Source organism: Trichechus manatus, unplaced genomic scaffold, assembly GCF_000243295.1.
Source record: "Trichechus manatus latirostris isolate Lorelei unplaced genomic scaffold, TriManLat1.0 scaffold00071, whole genome shotgun sequence".
NCBI classification, from domain to species: Eukaryota; Metazoa; Chordata; class Mammalia; order Sirenia; family Trichechidae; genus Trichechus; species Trichechus manatus.
Window position 1 is genome coordinate 3,436,930 of NW_004444007.1, and position 24,109 is coordinate 3,461,038.

Here is a 24,109-nt window from a genome sequence, read left to right on the forward strand (position 1 = left end):
TCAATGCCTCCATATTCCACTTAGCTGAGAAGTTAGGAGCTTCTTATCTAGCACACCTCTCATCCTGTTTATCCTACAACCCCTGAAGATTGTTTCTACTGAAGCATCATCATCAGGGTATCCCTCTTCTACCCAACCCATCCACCACAAAAAAAAAAAAAAATTCAAAAGTACATGCTTCCGCTAGGAGGATAAAGTCCTAACACTTAAAACCAAAAAAACCAAACCTGTTGCCATGGAGTCAGTTCTGACTCATGGCAACCCCATGTGTTACAGAGTAGAATTGCGTTCACAGGGTTTTCTTGACTGTAATCTTTATGGAAGGAGTTCCCCTATCCTCTCTTTCACAGCACCACTGGGTAGGTTCGAACCACCAAGCTTCTGTTAATCGCTGAGAGCAAACTATTTGTGCCACGCAGAGACCTTATTAGATAGTTATATATAAATACAACTGATTGTGACAGAATATCTGTTTTGTTACTGCAGAATCCTGAGCTCTCCTTAAACTGTTATAAGTTCCTAACGCTTAAGGATAAAGTCCTAACACTTAAAACCCTCTATTATCTATCTTCCACCATCCTTTTCCCTTTACCATCCTCTAAAAGTATACATGAACTCTCTCTCGTAACCAAATTGTTCTAATATGTCTTGTATTTTCCCTTCACTGTGCCTTTACTTTCCCCATGACCTCTATGTAGAATTCGGATACATTTCCTCTCAATCTATCTAACCAATCATGGAGAAGGTGCAGAACTGAGAAATGTTTCCTTCTATTGTCCATGGGGTTGCCATCAGTTAGGGCCCACCTCCAGGACAGATAACAACAATAATGGGACACCAGTGGAAGACAGTGACATGATCATAATATTAGAGTTATAACTCTGGCAGCAATGCACAGGATGAAGAGGAATGTGGGGTAAGACTGTATGCAAAGGCAACAACAGTAACATAGCAGACATTTATTGAGCACTTACAGCACGCCAGGCACAAGACTGAATAATTAATTATATTATCTAATTTAATCTCCACAACCTTTCCATGATGTAGGTAAAATTATCCCCATTACACAAAAGAGGACACCAATGTTTAGACAGATTGAGTAAGAGATATTTAGAAGTCACTGCAACAGGGCTTACTGATGCAGTTGATATGGGGAGCAACAGAGGAAGAAGGAGAGTCAGGAATAGGAGGAGGAAATGAAATGCGTGGCTAATTGCCTCCATAAACAGCTGCTTCCTTTGCCATGAGATCAAAAGAACTGGATGGCTCCCAGCTACCATTACTGAACAATTTGATCAAAGATTCTATAGAAGAATTCTGATCAAAAGAGAGAAAATGCAGATCAGAATTTCAAATTCTCATAGAATCCACAGTTTGTGGAACCAAGGATGAGGCTGGATGAACACCCAAAGCTATTGCTATGAAATAATCTTTAAATCTTAAACCTTAAACCAATAATATCCCCTTAAGTCTTCTTAAAACCAAATAATAGTTTAGCTTTACTAGTAAAGAATGTCTATCTCGAGCATTGTGCTCTTCTAAGAACTATCTATATTGGATCAAACTGACAACAGCAACTCAAATGATTAGATAGGAAACTTAGGGAGCAGTGAGTTTATGTTAATAGGGAAGAAACACTTTGGAAAAGAAGGTGAGAACGGTGGCACAACTGGAAGAATATAATCAATGTCACTGAATTGTACATGAAGAAATTGTTACATTGGTGTATGTTTTGCTGTGCATATTCTCAACAACAAAAAATAAAATAAATTATATAAAAAAAGAATAACATCCAGTTTCTCAGCTTAGTCAATCAAGCAGGAGGTAATGTCAATCACTAAGCTTGGCAAAACAGCGTTACCAAAAGGTTTTGATGGGAAAAGAGGATGGAGTTGATGAGTTCCATTTAGGACAACTTTAGACATGTTGAGAAGGGGGAGGCTGGACATCAATAAGCAGCTGGATGAACAAAGCTGAACCCCAGAAGAGAAATCTGAACCAAGCCAACATATTTAGAAAGCCTCTACAGATAAATTACAAGCCATCAGAGTGAGAAGCCTTAAGAGTGAATGAGTTTATACAGAGTGTGTAAAATCAGAAGAAAGAAGGCTTGAGACAGCACCCTGAGGAACACTAATATTTAAATGACAAAAAAGGAAATTGAAATGGAAAAGAAGCAGCCTAGAGGTAAGAAAAATGAGGCAGACATAGTCTGCCGGCAAGGAAAGGGTGTGTTGAAGTAGAATGTGTTCAACATAGTCAAAATTAACAGAGTTAAGGCCTGAGAAGTGCCCGTGGTATTTTAGTGGGGACAGAAGCCAGACCACAGTGGGTTAAGGAGCGCATAGGAGGTGAGGAAGCAGAATAGGAATTCATACATTTTCACACTCCAGTTATATACAGATATGCAGACAGTGAGACACAAAAACCACAGAATATTCAGGGAATTTGTAGCACAGTAGCCCCACCAATGTGGCATCTGTTTACAGCAGCATCATGAAGGAGAACTGAGGATTCAAAATAGGAACATCTGTTCTTCCAGGCAAATTTTGACTCTTGACTGATTTTTGTCAAATGACTTCTTTGTGCTTCAGTTTCTGGGAAACTGAAATGTCCTAATTCTCTCACAATATTGTTTTGAGTATCAAATGTTAATCATCAGGAAATAACTTTATAAGGTTGAAAAATAACTTGTAGAGAAATTAATACCAGGTTTTAGAGCTAGTCCGAACTATTGCAGAGACAGCTTCAACACCAACAACAAGAAAAGAAAGTTTTCTTTTTTACTCAAACAAGACAGGAAATTCAGCAGAGAACATCGTCCTGCTTCAAAACTGTACACTTCCCAGTGGCTTCGAGAAACTGGCAAAACTTCCACTTTGACATCCAGGTCTATAGGAGGCATTTGGCTTTTTGGAAAATAAACCAGTCCCTCCAGGAGATGATATTCTTCAGCATGAGGAACAACACTGGAAAAAGCACAGGTTTTGAAGTCTGATTGCCCTGGAGTTGAGTCCTCACTTTGCCACTTACGAGCTGAGCTATATGACTTAAAAACCAAACTCTTTGCGGTGGAAACCATTTCCAAGGCCGTAATCTTTACGGAAGCAGACTGCCACATCTTTTTCCCACAGAGCAGCTGGTGGCTTCAAACCATCAGCCTTTCAGTTAGCAGCCAAGTGCTTTAACCACCGTGCCACCAGGACTCCGTATGACCTTTAGTGAGTTATTTAACCTATCTAAGGTGGAGTTTCCTCACTGGCATGACAAGCGTACTTCCCCTATGGGATTAGGAGGATTAATGGGCTGGTGTATGAAAAAGCACTAAGCACAATGCCTGGCACACAACAAGCACTCAATAAATGTTAGCTATCATTCTTACTAGGACAGGACCTGTTTCCTGCCCAGAACACCTACTTAAATGACCTTCATCCCATAACTAGGGACAGCGCCCGTGTCTAGCTTTTCACATAAGTATAGATAGGTGAAGTAACCAAAGAATATACCTAAATTCTGAGAGCGCTGCTCCTAAAGACAACTGCTGAGCATCATTATTTGATCTACAAACACAAGTATCATCAATAGCATGCATCCCTTAACCAAAGGACCTCTGCTTTAACAGCACATGGGCTCAACGTTTACATAAAGCAGGATCTATTAATCAACTCAGAATTGGCCTGTTCTACCCCAGGTTTTACTGGCCTCTTTCATCTAACAAACCAAACCAAGCCAGTAGAAATTCAATTTCATTTCAATTTTTCAGTTCACAGATGTGAAAACTAAGGGTTAAGGACGTTAAATCACCTGCCTGTGATTCCTCAGCTAGTAAGTGACAGAATTAGAATTTCAAGTCAATTCTGACTCATGACAACCTATGATGCAATGTGTTTGGGACCCCATGTGTCAAAAAGTAGAACTGTACTCCATAGGATTTTCAAGGCCTTCCTTCCAACGTGCCTCCAGGTGGGTTTGAACTGTCAACCTTTTGGTTAATAGTCAAGCACTTAACCATTTATGCCACCCAGGAACTCCCTTTCACCTAAAGTTTGGGCTTACTTCTTTCCTTGTCACTGAAGAGACACGTTTCACTTCTCATTCCAGTGAGACCAAAATGGATCCTTTTCTCTTACCTGCTTTCCCACTAACAGTAGGTTCGGCTGAATGTGGAAGGCCCTGAATTCTTTTGGCTTGCAAAACCCATATAGAGATCCTGGAGTAAATCTAAATTTAAAATCACAATTCTTATCAATTTATAGAAATACAGTATGAACTCTCAGTCATTCACATTCAGTAGGGCTATAAATTTTGGACAAAAATAATAAACCAGCCAACTCCAAAATAAAGCTGCAAAGTCCTCTAGAGGGAGGGAATATTCATAATGTCTGTGCATGTTGAAATATTCAAATTATCTCATTAGTCTGTACACCTAAGGTTTACATTTCAGAACTGTATTACCAGTGTTTGCTAAGGGAAGTAGAGGTAAATGGTAAAAGCTATTCCCAAGGTGAGAGTTGCCATGAAAACTAACAGTGAAACCATCGTCACTAGACTGATTTATTTCTCACTGAACTTTTTATTTCATTAATTCCTGCTGTCTACTTGTAGCAGTGCTTTCCTCGATAAGTTGACTGCCCCTAAGCTACTTAGGTCTTCAATGAAAGACAATTTTGTTAAAGATAATGAAGCAATATCAAGTAGCACAGTATTATAATGACAACTATGTATTGAACATATAATCTGAGTCATGCATGATGTTTAGCATTTACATGCATTGTCTATTATTTGAAATGATATAAACCATACCCAAATCTACTGTTGTGGAGTCGAATTCCAACTCATAGCAACCCTACAGGGAAGAGTAGAACTGCCGCATAGGGTTTCCAAGGCTGTGAATCTCAACAGAAGCAGACTGCCACATCTTTCTCCCATGGAGCTGCTGGTGGGTTCAACCTGCCGACCTTTTGATTAGCAGGTGAGCGCTTAATCACTACAACACCAGGGAAGTGTCTTATTTAATGAGTTAGTACATGTGATGCACTAGATATATAAGTGTCTGAAATATGGCAAATGCTCAGTAAACATGACGTTTTCTTATTTTTTAGTTCAAACAACCATCCTACGAATATTTCCTTTTTTTAGTCCGTGGATGTGAAAACTAAAAATTAATGAGTTAAGTCATTTGTCTGTGATTCCCCAGCTGGTAAATGTCAGAATTAGAATTTCAGCCCAGGGGTGTCTGACTCCAGAGGCCAAACTATTAACCATTATGTTGTATTCTCTAATATGGTTAGAGATCTAAAAGGCTCACCAAATAAACTGATGATAACTCTGGATTATTTCTGACCTAGCTTCAGAGAACTAAACATTCGAGGCCTTATTAATGCTCGATTGATTTTTTTTTTTTCTGTAGCTAGTCAGTTAGTTATAAAGAAGTGAAGGTATTAAATATTTGGACTTGGAAGGCATACTACTACTTTTCAGGTTAACACCTTTGATCTAGATTCACAGATTTTTGTGAAGTTTTGTTCTTCTAAACTTCAGGCCAAGAAAAACAACAGAAGATCTTTGGAAGGAGACAGAAACCAAATTAAACAAGGCTCTATTCTGAAGGTTTTCTATGCTACCAAACTCAGCCACCACAAAGGTAATTCAGTGATAGTTTCATTTTCTTTATAAAATAAATCTCAAGACTCAATGAACTCATTTGGCTAGTGAAACAGAGACCTGGGAATAGTTTGAGAATAAATTAGTTTCCATTACAAATAGGAGTCTACTGCAATCTGGAGTTGGAAATGGGAAAGCTCTGAAAACTACGTAATTCCTTATGTTGTCTAGGGTTTAGTAACATTCTTTTTTTTTTTTTTTTTTACAATAAATTACATAGCAAATAATCCTAATACTGTTTGCACTTAGTAATGTTCAGTCCCCAGAGGAAATGCCATTCTAAATACAAGTAACTCTCAAACTCTTATTACCAACTGTATTAAACTGCCTTCATTTGGAGTTGCTTTTCTTCTCCCTGAGGAATGTCAGTCCTTCTCAACTTCAGGTCTCCTTTTCCAATCCTATTTATGTTCCTTTGTTTCTCCCTTAGCCCCCATCACCACCAAAAGAAATTGATAACATAGAGGATTCAAAAGTACACTAAATTTAAAGAAAATACCTGTAAACTACAGTCATGATTAGCAATGATGGTGAGGATACTGCAAGACCAGACAGTGTCTCATTCTGTTGTACACAGGGTGGTACAACAGAATGAAACACCGTGAGTCGGAACCAACTCAATAGCCCCTAACAACACAGTCATGGTTGAAAAGTAATGGGTTTTTATGATGAGGAAACTAAGTCCCTGCCCCCTTCAACATCTATCAAGATGGGTGTAACTGGGAAACAGGAATATAGCACGAACCACGAAAAGCACAAAAGCTGCAAATTACTCACCCAGCTACCCTACTTTGAACATCCCTAGAAAAGAATAAAGATCTATCCCAATTAAGGAAAGTTTGCCTCTCTTTTTTTGGGAGCTCAAATTCCCACCCTGCAGCAATGTTTTACCTACAGTTAGAGCTAGTAATTCAGGTAAAGTCCTCTCGTCATCTACTCTTCCCTCACTGCTTCAACTCATTTCCCAACATCTAAGCACAAACCACTTTTCTCCAGTTTCGTGCAATTAGAAACGTACTTGCTTCACAGGCATGATAATGGAGGGTTTCCACTCTTTAAACTGCTAGAAGAGCAAGTGGCTTTATTGGCAGAAAATTTCCAGAGTAAAAGTGAGACTTGAACTGAAACTTTTAACACTAGACATGGGTATTTCACTCATTCCTGAAACTTACACAAAGAAGAAAGCTCAAATCGATTAATGTGTTTTTCTCCAAGAAAACTTTTGACTACTTGGAACTAGGAAAACTTGTTGCTCAAAATATTTTTTCTAAGAAAAGTTCATATCTATGTGTGTGTATATAAATACATATATAAAGAAAAAACTTCATTCTATAAAACAGGATTCCTGTAACATACAGGAAAATCTATGTTTCGATTAGTAGATACATTTGGTACACACAGATGTTCAATAAGCGTATATTTCAAAAACCAAACCAGATAAGCAAAACTCTTCAAAAAAAGAAATGACTGAGCTCTAACTCCTCCATGAGTCATTTCCAGCACAAAAGGATACCTCCCCCTTCTAATCTAGCAGTACCTGCTATCTGCAGTATTCATTTGGCAATTAATCATATAGTCTTGTGATATTTCCTGTAACATTAGCTATGGTGATTACTTAACTACTGCAGTTGCATCGTGTGTATCTACTTTTCACAAGCTTCCATCTTATTTTTTAATCAGGTTAAAAATTCTCTAAGGATGGGTGATGGGGACTGTCTTGGTTATCTAGTGCTGCTATAATAGAAATACCACAAGTGGGTGGCTTCAACAAACAGAACTTTATTCTCTCACAGACTATGAGACTAGAAGTCCAAATTCAGTGCATCAGCTCCAGGGGAAGGATTGCTCTGTTGGCTCCAGTGGAAGGTCCTTGTCAACAATCTTCCCTGGACTAGGAGCTTCTCCACACAGGGACTCTGGGTCCAGAGGACACGCTCTGCTCCCGGCGCTGCTTTCTTGGTGGTATGAGGTCCCCCAACTTTTCCTCACTTCCTTTTCCTTTTATCACTTGTGAGATAAAAGGTGATGAAGGCCACATCCCAGGGAAACTCCCTACATTGGATCACGGATATGACCTTAGTAAAGGTGTTACATCCCACCCTAATCCTCTTTAACATAATCTAATCTTGCCTCATTAACCACAGGCAGAGATTAGGATTTACAACACATAGGAAAACTACATCAATCACAAAATAGAGGATAACCACGGAATACTGGGAATCATGGCCTAACCAAGCTGACACATATTTTTGAGGACACAATTCAATCCATGACAGGAACAGTCATCTTATTGCAGCTTCTGTAGCTTTACTTAGTCCCATTCCTTTAACATGACTAAGCAATAGAGCTAGATAAGTGATTGATGATTAGTACCTTCTGACCACAGTTCAAAATCTGAGGTAATGGTAGCCCATGTTAAAGAAAGTAAGATTTTCTAGACTATAATTCAAAACAGGCGCTGCAGCATAATGCTTAAGTTCTACTACTTAGTGCATGACATTGGTCAAGCTACTTGCCACATTTTCCTCATGGGTAAAATGAAGATACTCAAAGTATCTTTATCATAGGATTCCTGTAGGTATGAAATGGAATAATACATATAAAGTGATTAAAAGAGCTTATGTTACATAGTAAAAGATCAATAAATCCTTGTTATAATTATTTCTACTGTGTACAAAAAGATCCATGTGACTCCCAGAATAGTGAGTAAAAATATAGATTTGGGAGTTAGATATGAAAAGAATGAAGAGTACTTTCACAAGTGGATATCATCATACCTGGCATCTAAGCACTAAACTCTTGACATCTCAGTCAAATGAATTATGAATGTCGCTCCTTTGTTTTCCCAAAACCTCTTGTAAACAATGATCACACCACACACAATCACCTTAAGTGGGGAAATATGATGGATTATAATGGGTCCATTGTCTCACAGGATATATTAAAAAGTGACCCAAACACAACCTCACCCTCTGTTCCACCCTTACAGCTTCTCACCTGAACAAGCAGGTTGGAAGGCATTCCTAACAGATTTACTCCATCATTTCTCAGCACATGAATGTCAAAAAAAAAAAAAAAAGAGCAAATATTCTTTGTCTTCTCCATCCTCAATCAGTTCTTCTCAGAACCTCCCTCATTTAACCCCATCATTACCTCAACAGCAAGAAAAAGTGCAATAGATAATAACAAACAATGCATTCAACGTGTATGCAATGACCAGACACATACACACGCGCGCGCGCGCACACACACACACACACACACACACCCCTTCTGTTTGCTACACACCACTAGCCTGGCGATCCATTGAAATGCCAAGATTTTACCTCATGGATTCACCTCTCTATCATCGTAGGGCCAGAAATTAATGAAGAAAAAGATCTAACGATAGTCAAGTGACCACTACAGGCAAAAGATTGAATTAGATGATATTTATCTTTCAGGCCTTTTCTGTACCTTTCATCCATGCCCATTCTTTCAGAAGTCTCTGGAAGCAAAAGCCTTTATGCATCTCTCTGTCTCCAGGTTCAAGCACCCCTAGCATATGCAAAGAACTGTAGCTGCCTCATTAGCTCTTGTCTCAATCCACAATACATTCTAAGCTCCTATGTCAGATTACTTTTCTGAAAACACAAGTCTGATTCCATCCCACTTTCGTCTGTAATTCTTTAACTAGACGTATAATATTCCATCTTGCATTATAGATATATGTGCATATATGTCATATCTCCTCTAATAAACTGTAAAATCACATGAGGGCCCAAATTATGTTACACACCTTAAACAATCTTTACTCACTCATTCACAAAATATCTAATGAATATATATTATGTACCAAACACTACAGAGTCTCAGGGTGAAGCAAATGATTAACGTGCTCTACTGCTAACAGAAAGTTGGAGGTTCAAGACCACTCACGGGTAACTCAGAAGAAAGGCCTAGTGATCTACTTCCAAAAAATCAGCCATTAAAAACCCTTTCAAGCAGAGTTCTACTCTGACACACATGAGGTTACCATGAGTTGGAATGAATTCAGCACCAACTGGTTCTGATTACTAGCCACTGCACTAGACCCTAGCAGATGAGTCAAGCTGTTCCCTTCAACTTACTAAAATTGTTTAAAATCTAGTACAACCATGTAAACAGGAAATGGTAATACATATAAAATTGCTTGTATATTATCATACAATTACCACATGTAATATAATGTTATGATTGTATAAGCACAAATTAATATAGGATCACATAGAAATGGTTCCTACTAAACTCTTGATCAGATCAAGAAAGGGTCCTCAGAAGAAGTGATATCCAAACTGATACCTGAGGTATAAACAGGTGTGAATGATTAAGACTGGAGTAGAGAAGGAGCCAAGATGGCAGCTTAGTCAAACACACCACACTGTCCCGCTATAGCAAAGACCCAAAAAACCAAGTGAAACAGATGCAGATGACAATCCTGAAAACCTGAACATCAAAAGGAAGGATAAAGAAATGAATTGAACACTGACTGGAAGGAAAAATTGAACTAACATAGCAAACAAGGAGGGGCACAGAGTGGAGGAACTCTGCTAGCTTTCCAGGCTCAGTGTGGCCATCTTGAGACAAAGCCAGAAGCGATTCTGGATGAGGAGCACAGGAAGGCAACTTTACAGCATCCCCAGTAAGAAACTGAGTAGACACACCCAGAGGGAAGCAAAGTGAGCAGAACATGATCTGAATCTAAGGAAGGAAAGCACAGAAAGAGGGCAAGAGTTCCAGGGATCCTGGTGTCCACAGAGTAGGGAGAGAGCTAGGATCCAGAGACAGGTTTACACAAGACAGGTTTCATAGGCGGGGCACATGAAACAATAGATTCCCTACCCAACCAGCCTACAGGCAGCTCCCTCCCTCTCCTCGCACTTGAGCACAGCCACGGCTGGATTGCTGACTGCAGCCAACAGGAAATGCCCCGAAAACTTTGCCAGTAAACTGAGGAGTGAACTCACCCTCCCCCTACACTCCTGGTGACTAGAGGCATGAAGCTCCAACTGCCAGGAACCACAGTTCAAACCTTCCCACTCTCCTTCCCATCTAGCCCCATCCGCCATCCCCCCTTGCAATGGTGGTCATGGTGCTCCCACCCACCCGACCCTGTCCCCCATACAGTGAGACCTACCCTCTTGAGCGGCACGAGACCATTCCAGAGACCCCAGCTAGACAAACTTAACCCCCGCCCAGCAATTTGACCCCCTCCCCAAAACTATTCCAAACACACTACCGACCTGACCCCAACCCCAGCCCAGTGACTCGCCCACCCAGGATTGTTTTAGCAACCCTGCCCTGATCTTAACCCCTGCCAGCAACCTGCCCCCCTGAGTAACATGGGTAAGCTCCAGCAACCCCACCCACCCAACCCAGCACCCCAGCCAGGCGACCCACCCACCTCCCAGTGGCGCAAGAGCATTCAGCCTCCTGGGCCACCCACTGCTCTGTCCACCAGGCAAGCAGCGAGAGGACAGCGCTCCCATGTCCCTGCTCATCCAACACATCCACCACACCTACCCCCCACTCACTCAATGAGTGCCATCACCTGTTCCCATGCCACTGGACAGGTGATATACAGTGGCCAGTGCCTGCCAAGGCCACCCTCAGCTGCCCTGTGAGACCAGTGAACAGAGATCTGCATTCACATTACCAGCTGCTGTCCACCCACCCAGAGACAAGTGGTGACAGCTCCAGTGCCGCTAGTCTACTGACCTGAATAGCACATCTGCCCTGCCCACCTGGATATAAAAACAAAACAGAACAAAACAAAAAATCAGGACAAAGCAAACAAATACACAATCAATCAATAAATAAAATAATACCTTAATGCCTCAGAGATAATAGACAACATCAAATCACATAAAGAAGCAAAATGGCTCAAGCAAGTGACCAAAATAAAATACCAGAAAATCTTCCTGAGGAAGATTTGGTAATGGAACTACCCGATAAGGAACTCAAAAGACTAATATATAGGATTCTTGAAGAGATCAAAGAAAATACAGACAAAACCAAGTAAAATACAGACAAAACTCTAGAAGAATTCAGGAAAACAATATAAGTACAAAATGACAAAATAGACAATTAGAAACCATACAAAAACAGCAACTAAAACTCCAGAAGAATAACAATAAAATATCAGAAATAGATAACTCAATAGAAGGACACAGAAGTAGAGCTAAATCAATGAAAGAAAGAATCAGCAAAATAGGGGACCAATTTCTTGACACTAATTTGACTTAGGAACTAACAAAAAAAAGAATGAAAAAAGCCTAACAGTTCTGTGGGATATGATCAAGAGGAATAACCTACTCCTGATATGAATGCAAGAACAGGAGGAGATTAATAAAAGCACAGAGAGACTCTCTGAAGATTTGCTGGCAGAAAAATTCCCAACATCATGTAAGACAAGATTTCCATCCAAGAAGCTCAACAAACCCCATACAGGATAGGCCCCAAAAGAAAGTCATCAAGACACATCATAATCGAACTTTCCAAAACCAAAGTCAAAGAAAGAATTCTGAGAGCAGCTCATGAGAAAGGAAATGTCACCTACAAAGGGGCGCCAATAAGACTAAGCTCCGACAGAAACCATGCAGACAAGGAAGCAATGGGATGACATATATAAAACCCTGAACGATAAGAACTGCCAACCAAGAATCATATATGCAGCAAAATTGTTTCTCAAATATGATGATGAAATTAGGATATTCCCAAATAAACAGAAATTAAGGGAATCCATAAAAACCTGGACAACTCTACAAGAAATATTAAAGGAAGTCCTTCAGAGAACTAAACAACAACCTGAGATTAAAACACATGACAGCATCACCCAGATACCAACCCAGATAAAGAACTCTCAAAAGTAAAATGAAAACAAGGAAATAGATGTTAGTCTATAATAAACAACAACTTCAAAACAAAAAAAGAGAACAAATAGTGTATAATAGAACTTCCATATGAGAGGAAATCAAGGCAATATCAAGAAATAACATGTTGTTTTAAACTTAGGAAAATAAAGGTAAATCTTAGAGTAACCACAAAGAAACTTAATAAACCTACTGACCAAAATAAAGAAGATAATCAAAAAGACTCAGTAAACACAAAATCAACAAAAATGGAGGAAATGAAAGGACAATTCATAAACACGAAGAACTCAGCACAGAGAATTAATCAGAACAGAGAAACAGTCAACACCACAAAAAAAAGCATAACAAAATGACAGCATTAAATTCATATCTATCAATAATCACACCAAATGTAAACGGTTTAAATGCACCAGTCAAGAGACAGAGAGTGGCAGAATGGGTTTAAAAAAAAAAAAAAAATGGCCCATCAATACGTTACCTACAAGAAACACACCTTAGACACAAAGATTTAAATACAGTAAAAATAAAAGGATGGAAAAAATATATATCAAGCAAACAGTAACCCAAAAAGAGCAGGAGTGGCAATATTAATCTATGATAAAATAAATTTAAATCAAACTCCATAATAAGAGAAAAGGAAGGGCACTATATAATGATTAAGGAGTCAATACACCAAAAGGACATAACCATAATAAACATTTATGCACCCAATGACAGAGCTCCAAAACACATAAAACAAACTCTAACAAAATTGAAAAGAAAAATAGTTCTACAATAATAGTAGGAGACTCTGACACACCATTTTCGACAATGGACAGAACAACTAGAAAGAAACTTAACAAAGATACAGAAGATCTAAATAACACAATCAACAAACTTGACCATATAGACATATACAGAACACTCCATCCAAGAGCAACACAGTACACATTCTTCTCCAGTGCACATGGATCATTTTTCAGAATAGACCATATTTTAGGCCACAAAGCAAGTCTCAAGAATTCGAAAACAATGAAATGCTACAAAGCATCTTCTCTGATCACAACACTATTAAATTAGAAATCAGTAACAGGAAGAACAAGGAAAAAAATCAAACACATAGAAACTGAATAACAACTTGCTTAAAAACAACTGGGTAACAGAAGAAATTGAAAATGATATTTAAAATTTCCTAGAATTATTGTGAATGAAAACACAAGATACCAAAACGTTTTTGGGACACAGCAAAAGCAGTGCTCAGAGGAGAATTCACAGCAATAAATGCACACATCTAAAAAGAAGAAAAAGCCAAAATCAGTAGTTTAACCCTACAACATGAACAAATAGAAAGACAGCAGCAAAAGAAGCCCACGGTCACCAGAAGAAAAGAAATAACAAAGATTAGAGCAGAAATAAATGAAACAGAAAAACAATATAAAGAATCAACAGGACTAGAAGTTGGTTTTTTGAGAGGATGAATAAAAGACAAACCACCAGACAAACTGACAAAGGAAAAGAATGAGCAGATGCAAATAACCAAAATAACAAATGAGACAGGCAACATTACTACAGAACCAGCTGAGATAAAAAGGATCATGACAGAATATTATGAAAAATGGTACTCTAAGAAATTTGAAAACCTAGAAGAAATGGACACATTTCTAGAAACACACTATCTACCTAAACAAACTGTGGTAGAAAATTTGAACAGACCCATAACTAAAGAAGAAATTGAAGGGGTCATAAAAAAATACCCAAAAAGCTTCAGCCCAGATGGCTTCACTAAAGAATTCTATCAAACATTCAGAGAAGAGTTGACACCAATCCTACTCAAACTATTCCAGAACATAGAAAAGAAAGGAATACTAGGAATACTCCCAAAATCATTCTATGAAGCCAGTGTAACTCTTACACCAAAACCAGGGAAAGATACCAAAGAAAAAGAAAATTACAGACCAATATCCCTCATTAATATAGACACAAAAATTCTCAGCAAAATGCTAGGCAACAGAACTCAACAGCATATCAAAAAAATAATACATCATGACCAAGTGGGTTTCATACCAGGTATGCAAGGATGGTTCAACATTAGAAAATCAATCAACGTAATCCACAAAGGAAAAGAATCACATGATCATTTCAATTGATACAGAAGAGGTATCTGATAAAATCTAACACCCACTCCTGATTAAAATCTCTCAGCAAAATAAGAACAGAAGGGAAATTCCTTAACATAATTAAGGGTATATATACAAACCAACAGCCAATGTTATTCTCAATGGAGAGAGACTGAAAATATTCCCCTTGAGAACAGGAACCAGACAAGGATGCCCTTCATCACCACTTTTATTCAATATTGTACTGAAAGTCCTAGCTAGAGCAATAAGGCAAGAAAGAGAAATAAAAGGCATCCAAATTGGTAAGGAAGAAGTAAAACTATTCCTCTTTGCAGATGACATGATCCTATACATAGAAAATCCCAAAAACTCTAAAGAAAGCTACTGGAACAAACAGAAGGTTAGCGAAGTGATACAAGATCAGCATACAAAAATCAGTCAGATTCCTCTGCACTAATAAAGAGAACTCCAAAAAAGAAATCAGGAAAACAATACCATTTACAATAGCCCCCCAAAAGATAAAATACGTAGGAATAAACCTAACTAGAGATGTAAAAGACTTATACAAAGAAAACTACAAAACACTACTGCAAGAAACCAGAAGAGACCTAAATAAATGGAAAAACATACCATGTTCTAGACAGGAAGACTTAACATTATGAAAATGTCAATACTACCCAAAGGGATCTATAGGTATAATTCAATCCCAATCCAAATTTCAACAACATTCTTCAATGAGACGGAAAAACTAATTACCAACTTTACATGGAAAAGAGGAAAGATGACCTGGATAAGTAAAAAATTATTGAAGAAAAAGAACAAAGTAGGAAGCTTCACAATTCCCAATCTCAGAACCAACTATATAGCCACAGTAGTCAAAACAGCCTGGTACTGCTATAGCAATAGACACATAGACCAATGGGACCGAACTGAGAACCAGGAAATAAATCCATCCATCTGAGGACAGTTGATCTTTGACAAAGGACTGAAATCCATTAAATGGTGAAGAGACAGGCTCTTTTACAAATGGTGCTGGCAAAACTAGATATCCATTTGCAGAAAAATGAAACAGGATCCATACATCACACCCTGCACAAAACTGACTCAAGATGGATCATGGACCTAAATGTAAAACCTAAAACTATAAAGGTCATAGAAGAAAAAATAGGAGTAAACTGAGAGGCTCTAATTTATGGCATAAATAGACTACGAAACATAACTAAAAATGCACAAGTAGCAGAAGATAAACTAGATGACTGGGACCTCCTAAAAATCAAATACTTATGTCCATCAAAAGACTTCTCCAGAAGAGTAAAAAGAGAACCCACAGACTAGGGAAAAAAATTGGCAATGACATATCTGACAAAGGTCTAATCTCTAAAATTTATAGAAAACTCCAACACCCTCAACAATGAAAAGACAAACAATCCAATTAAAAAATGGGCAAAGGACAGGAACAAACACTTCACCAAAGAAGACATTCAGACGGCCAACAAATACAGGAAGAGATGCTCCTGATCATTGATCACTAAACCCATTGCCGTCAAGTCGATTCTGACTCATAGCTACCCTATACAAGACAGAGTAGAACTGCCCCATAGGGTTTTCAAGAAGCAGCTGGTGGATTTGAGCAGGCAACCTTTTGGTTAGCAGCAGGGCTCCATTAGAGAGATGTAAATCAAAACTACAATGAGATACCATCTCACACCAGCAATAATGGCACTGCTTTAAAAAAAAAAACAAAACAGAAAACAACAAATGCTGGCAAGGTTGTGGGGAGACTGGAAATCTCATACACTGCTGGAAGGAATGAAAAAGAGTACAGCCACTATGGAAAACAGTATGGTGCTTCCTCAAAAAGCTAGAAATAAAAATACCATATGATCCAGTCTAGGTACATATCCTAGAGAAATAAGAACCATGACACAAATAGACATGTGCACACCTACATTCACTGCAGCATTATTCACAATAGCAAAAAGACAGAAACAACCTAAGTGTCCATCAATGGTGAATGGATAAACAAACTGGTACATACACACAATGGAATACTACACAATGCTAAAGAATAATGATGAATCCGAGAAATGTCTCACAACGTGGATGAACCTGGAAGACATTATGCTGAGTGAAATAAGTCGATCACAAATAGGCAAATATTGTATGAGACCACTATTACAAAGAGTAGGAAAAGGTTTACACACAGAAAGAAACATTCTTCGATGGTTACCAGGGATGGGAGGGGGTGTGAGGGAAAATCACTAACTATATAGTAGACATGTGCTACCTTTGGTGAAGGGAAAGACAATACACAATATGGGTGAAGTCAGCACAACATAACCAAGGCAAAGGGAGACACTGAAAGGTATGCAAGAGTAAAAGGCAACAACAGTAAAAACTACTCCACGTACAATCCTACAACAAGAGTAATTAACAATAATGTTTGAGTAGATACTTAGGTAGTTATGTAAGCTGAACTGGGGTGGGAGGGCCATAAACAAACACCTTCCGGACTGAGATAATGGACTAGAGGGCTAGGGACTATAATCTCAGGGACATCTATGTCAAATGGCATAACATAGTCAACAAAGACAATGTTCTACATCCTACTCTGGTGAGTAGTGACTGGGGTCTTAAAAGCTTGCAAGCAGCATCTAAGTCACAACTATTGGCCTCTTTCCATCTGGAGCAAAGAAGAGTGAAGAAAACCAAAGACTCAAGGAAAACAATTAGTCCAAAGGACTAATGGACCACATGAACCACAGCATCCACTAACCTGAGACCAGAAGAACTAGATGGTGCTTGCTTGGCTACCACCACCAAGCAATTAGAAGGTATTGGATAGAGTGGGAGGAAAATGTAGAACAAAATTCAAAATCATTAAAAAACAAAAAACAGACTTACAGGTATGATAGAATCTGGTGGAACCCCTGAGACTATGGCCCTTAGACACAGTTTTAACTTAGAACTGAAGCCACTCCCAGAGATCACCTTTCAGCTACACAAAAGACAGGCCTATAAAGGGAACAATAACACCTGGGAGGAACATACTCCTCAGAACATCAACCATACAAAAGGGCAGCATTTGCCCAAGAGAAGCTAAGAAGGCAGGAAGGGGCAGGAAAACTGGGCTAAGGGAAACAGGGAACCCAAGGTGGAAATGCGGAAGAGTGCTGACTTACTGCGGGGATTGCAACCAATGTCACGGAACAATCTGCGTATAAATTGTTGTATGGGAAACTAATTTACTTATAAACTTTCACCTAAACCGCAAGAAAATATATTAAAAAAAAAAAAAAAAAAGACTGGAGTAGTGGCAAATGACAAGTCTTGAGAAACATACACAGACCAGATCATAAAAAGGCTTTTAAGTCCCATTAAGGTGTTTGAAGTTTGTCTTGAAGACACTGAATTGTTTTAATAAGATGAGTGATATGATCAGATTTGCACTTTAAAATGACCACTCTAATTACAGTGCAGTAGTCATTCAAAATGTCTGCTGAACATGTGAATAGCTAAGAGTCATTTGCATAATTAAAACATATTTAAGGACTTCAGAAAAAAAGAGAAATCAGTGAATCAGTACTAGCTGTGATGCCCCAGAAAGGTTTTATGGAGGAGTTTAACTGGGCTTCTGAAATGCAGGATTTTGATAGGGTGCTTCAAGGAACAGAACAACATTCTAGGTTGGAGGCATCAAGGGTTCAAGGAAGATAATGAGCTAAGATGTTGAGCAAGTGTAAAGTGAATTCATAGAAGAATGAATGGCTCAGTTCAGTGGGTGCTAGATCTGGTGAGGTAGATTAGCACAGGGGATGCAGGGCCTTAAATGACACTCAAGATTTAGACTACACCAGGCAACAGACAGTTTATGGAGGGTCTGTAAAGAAAAGAGGCATACTCCATGTATTGCTTTGGGAATATCTAATACGTATTGAGGAGCCTTGGTGGCCTGGTTAAGCACTCAGCTGCTAACCGAGAGGTCAGCAGTTCGAACCCATCAGCAGCTCCATGGGAGAAAACACCTGGCTATCTGCTCCCACAAAGATTACAGCCTAGGAAGCCCATAAAGATTACAACCTAGTTCTACTCCGTCATATAGGGTAGTTACAAGTTGAAGTCCAACGGAAGGCACACAACAATATGAACCGAGAGAGATTAAAACCAGGTTTCAGGCAACCAGACTTTATGAATAACGTGATAAAGGAATGTGAAGAAAAAAATGATGCAGGAAACTTGCTGAAAGATACATATCAAAAGAAGAAAGAGAGTCCAGGAGGGAGAAGCAAAAGCGTAAGATTGAGTGACAATGCGAAACAAAGGTTACCTCACACTTCACCTTCCCAGACTCACCCCTATTAACACTCCCTGGGAGGCTGTTTGAGTGAAGGCGTTTCTAGCAGTTTTCATGATAATCTGGAATGGGAGGGTCTTCCCTTTTGTCCAGTTGTTTAACCTGTGTTTACATGTAGGAACTCTTTTTTGAACCCCTTTTGTTTAGAGAATGAGAAAGGAACATCTGAACAAATAAAAGGCAGCACTGAGGCCATTCTTAAATTCCCTACACCCAGTCATGGGAGTCTCAGAACCCATTTGGCTAAAAGGACACCCTCCCTAGGCTATTTGAGTTTCCCTTGCTACCAGCCCTTTGTACCCTTAGTAACTATAAGAAGCAAAACAATAAACTCAGTTGTTCTATTGCCTCCGGTTTGAATTCAGGTCACTTTGGTCTCCCAAAACAATAAATTATTTTAATAGTACTTAGGGATACTTACAAATAAATAAATAAATAAAACCTGCCAAAATTGTATAACAAAACCTCCAGAGTACAGTAGCCCAATACCTGAGAGAAACTGACCTAGTAAATATCATAGCCTTCATCCAAAGGAATAATGCCATTTGTAGGTAGATCTTGTAGAAAATTCGACAAATCCCTGGCCCATAGAAACTAATTCTATTTTCTCCATCTTTTTCAAAGTCAGAAAAACCAAGCTTCTCACAATAGGCCCATACATTGTTTATTCTACTTTGTTGCAGGTGAGGAAACTAAAGTTGCCTTCTTTAAAGTGTGGGGACATTCATGGCCCTAAATTATACTCCAAACTAGATGGTTTCAGTGCTGGAGCAAATATGAATGCCTTGACTAAAGTCCATCAATTACCAGGAAAGTAATGGATTCTTCTGGATTGGCATTTCATTTGTCATCACTTAACCGATGACTGTTGGGACGTTTTAGAACATCAAATGGATGTTTGTTAGGCCTGATTAAGTGATAAATCGTCTCCGGTTGTTTCCAAGCTAATTATGGGCTTCTTCTTGTCTCTTTTTGATTCCCACAGAGTCCATAATAAGGGTAGTTAACTATGAAAACATTAGAAGAAGAAACAAGGTGTCAACGTACATATAATTTATCTATTATAGCATTCTAATCTGCTCATACACTGAGAATCAAATTGCTGAATGAACTTAACCAAATTTCCTAAACAAGTTAGGCATATTTTCGAGTGGCTATGCCAAGGGGTGGCTTGGGGGTGTTTTACATCTCCAGAGACTGCAAGATAAGGAGATAAGTTAAAACAATGTGTGGGCTGCAGATATGCAACTTCAAGTCAAGTCCCCAAACTTCCTTCTAACCATATTACCGCCCCTGCTCCTACCCAGAAATACTTACAGAGGCAGCTCAGACATTTCCCCTGCTTTGAAAGAAGAGACAGCAACCAGCCAGAAAATACATAAAAAGTTGTTTGCTTTGCTTTATTTTCTAAAATATTAATATAATATATGGACACTTTGTTTTTTCCAACGTGTCTGGAACTATAGTTTACTAAAGAACATGCATAAGGAGGCCATAAAACTTTCTTGATCAAAGAGAGATCATCCTCTGACATTCCATGGCATCAGAAAGTTCTACTTCTTCTTGATTAGAGTATGTTTTAATTGAGGTAAGATATTTCTAACAAAAAGAATACCAAAGCTGCCTATAACATCGTTAGCAAGGAGTTTATCTGATTGAAGTTGCTGTAACTATAATCTGAAGTCAGATACACTAGGAAATCCCAGATTTCCTAGAGGGGAATATGTTATGCAGAATTTCTCAAACATCTTGGACCACAAAAACTTTTTTTAACACAAACTAACATCTCTCAGAAGTGAGGAGCAATATGGAAAATACTCTATTCTGCTATTGACTACGAGTTGTCAGTAGCAGACACTGGGACAAGGGAAGGAGGAAAACAACGAGACACTGGGTTAGCTCAGTTGAAAAGAAGGGAGGACGGGCGTAGAAGTCGGAGTGAGGGAAGGCTGAAATCACGCTTTGCCTGCTCCACAATTTCAAGAAATACTCAATGCCAGACTATTTATTAGGGAAATAACTAAGAACCTTGAATATTATCCTTTTTGAAACTTGACTTTTATGTTTACCAACATCTGTGATCTTTATTTAATTGTTCCTAGGTAGTTCAAGGCTCTTCTAAAACCCTAGGAATCACCAGCTGCCTAGATAATACTGCATGTATGTACTGAGAAATACATTTCTTCTTTTGAATGAATATTAGAGTCAAACACTTGACCTAACCTGACGGATAACTAGAGACAAAGGCTAGTCATCTTAGTTATGCCACCGACTGAATGTATGAACTTGATCTCAAGGCCTCCTTAGTTTCCCCATTGGTACAGCATAAGGACCCTTTGGTTCTAAATGTCTCTTGCAATGCGCTCAGGAAAGACAAAACTACATTACGTCTGGTTTCTAAATGGCAGTTGTTACCCACTGGGCAACAGCTGAAGGTGGCGTATGATGTCTTCTCCCTTGCCGAATTTGTAGGAAATGTGTAAGCCGCTCTCTTTTCTGGGAAGATTTCAGCACGTCATTCCTGTCTAAAAGATCTCCCTTGAGGTGGCTTCCCGCCCTGGAACTCCACGAACTACTTCCTGAACTGTTCTATAAAAATCTTATAACCACAAGCGTCTGACCTCTCAGCTCATGAGGCATAAAAGTGCAATGTTTGGCTGCCAAATCCCTTGAACAACACACTAGCTCTTTAATTCTAACAAGACCTAAAAGTCGAGTGAAAATCTGATGCCACCAGTTACCACCTCATACTTTAAAAACTTTATGACTGCTTTCGCCGGCCATTTCCCAAATAAATACCGTTCATATGGGCATCCACAGAGAAGAAGGGCCGCCCGGGATCCCGCCTGCCTTACCTGGTTGAAATGCAGCTGCCCTAGCTCCGGGGCGCCTTTCACGGGGGCGGATCCCAGCAGCTCCAGCAGGCGCCCGAGCTGCGGCACCGACAGGCTTCGATTCGCGCCGAACACGCTCAGCACATCCTCGCTGAAGGCGAGTCCATGCCCTGCCGCCGCTTCTCCGAGGCCCGCGGCCGCCAGCAGAAGGAGCCCGGCCACCGCCTGGCCCGGGGCCATCCGGATCAGTTCTGTCCCTCGACGACCCTCGACCGGCTGGTGCGCGGAGATGCGTGCTGGACGCACCGGTGTCGGTGCCCAAGGGCTCACGGCTCAGGCGGCGGCTCCGGCCTGAGTCAGCGGTGGCACAGGGCGCTTCTGGTCCTCGGCTGCCTTCGAAAGAGCAGCAGTCCGTGACCTGTGGGGCATTGAAGAGGCTGCGCAACCTAGGGGCAGCGATAGGCAGAGCGGGCCCCCCGGGCCTCCTGGAGAGCCTGAGATAAAGGGGACAAAGGAGGACAGAGATAAATGCCACCTGGCCACACGCCGGCCGGACCAGGAAGCCTGGCGTGGCCGGAGCCCTCAAACGCCAGGCCGGGCATGGGGCCAGCAGCTACCCTGGAGCCGGGTTTGCAAACGCCCCAGGATCTGCTTAGAGTGTTGTGACACACGCTCCTCCCGAATATAAAGCCCCAAACCACGCCACTTCTTAGGAAGAACTAAAACCACCACTAGCTATAGAACCCCACCTCCTCTTCCTCTTTCTGCTTAATTCCCTCCGCAGCAAACTAAGAAAGTGTGAGACTTGCAGTCCCAAGGAGCTGCAGAAAACGACCCCTTTGGAGTTCCCGAGTTTGAACGTCTAGACCAGATCCTCCCTCTCCCCAGATCCTTTCTGGGCTTGGCAAACTGGTAGGAAAGTCTCACTAGCCTCTCACCTTGCCTCTGTCTGCCTGTCTCTGAGTCTTTGTATGTGTCTACGTGAGACTGACTCTTTCCCTCCCCACTTTATCTCTGGTCGGTCCGCTGTGAAACTCCGGGAGCCGGCCCTGCGCCTTTTACAGATAGGAGGAGGGCCCTGTCCCCGCCTCTGCAGCACGTGGTGACACACTCCCCTAGCCTGAACTCCCGGACGCGTCCACGCCGGGGCATATAGCCCGGGGCGCCTCTCCGCTGGCCTTTCCTCTCTGCCTCGGCTGCTCAATCCCAGCTTCAGCCGCGCGCGCTTCCCGCTCTCTCGCGCTCCAGGGTTACCTGGATGCCACCTCCGTGTCGGAGTCCCCAGCCTCCTCTCTCGTGTGGCTGGTCCACCTGTTTGTTACTCTGTTGGAACAGCTTCCTGGAATGGAATCTGGGGCCCTTTCATTGCCTAAGAGACTAACAGAAATTGCTTTCTGTCTAACTTCTTAAAATCAGAGAAAGAGGAAACCAAATCTGTAGCGTGGTTAAGAGGCTAGCGGAGCCAGAACAGCCCATGCCTGCCCTTCCGGACGCTGCACAGGATATCCGCGGATCAGAGTGAATATTTGTTTGTTCAGGTGAGAGTTCAAGAAAAGCTGACTTAGGTGTGAGGTCAACAAGTTTGTGCAAAGCGGTGTTTGAGAGCAAAGGTTGTGTCTGCTGGATATGATTGTCCAAAAATAAAGTGAAACCATGATTCACTGTTACATGGTGTTATGGACTAACTGTGTCCCCACAAAATGTGTGTCAATTTGATTAGACCATGATTCCCTGTATTGTGTGATTGTCCACCATTTTGTCATCTGATGTGATTTTCCTGTGTGTTGTAAATCCTACCTCTATGATGTTAATGAGGCAGGATTAGAGGCAGTTATGTTAATGAGACAAGACACAATCTACCAGATTAGATTGTGTTTTAAATCAATCTCTTTTGAGATATAAAAGAGACAAGTGAGCAGAGAGACGGGGGACCTCATACCACCAAGAAAGCAGCGCCAGGAGCAGAGTGCGTCCTTTGAACCTGAGAAGCTCCTAGAACAAAGGGAGACTGATAACAGGAACCTTCCCCCAGAGCCCACACAGACAGAAAGTCTTCCCCTGGAGCTGGCGCCCTGAATTTGGACTTCTAGCCTACTAGACTGTGAGAGAATAAATTTCTCTTTGTTAAAGCCATCCACCTGTGGTACTTCTGTTATAGCAGCACTAGATAACTTAAGACATATGGCTAAGGACAATAATAAGAATTCAAACTGCTATTCTTGCCTTAAAGGAGCCCTCGTGGCACAGTGGTTAAGCCCTAGGCAGCTGCTC

At 40.4% G+C, this 24,109-nt stretch overlaps 1 protein-coding gene across 1 annotated transcript in view; it reads right to left on the bottom strand.

The window, feature by feature from the left end:
* SLC39A8 (solute carrier family 39 member 8) overlaps positions 1–22,885 on the bottom strand; it is a 79,499-nt gene extending 56,614 nt beyond the window's left edge. Inside the window, exon 1 of the mRNA XM_023734706.1 lies at positions 21,860–22,885. Coding sequence (XP_023590474.1) covers positions 21,860–22,078 — 219 coding nt within the window. The 5' untranslated portion in view covers positions 22,079–22,885. The remainder of the gene's footprint in view (positions 1–21,859) is intronic.
* Between the last annotated feature and the right edge of the window lie 1,224 nt (positions 22,886–24,109).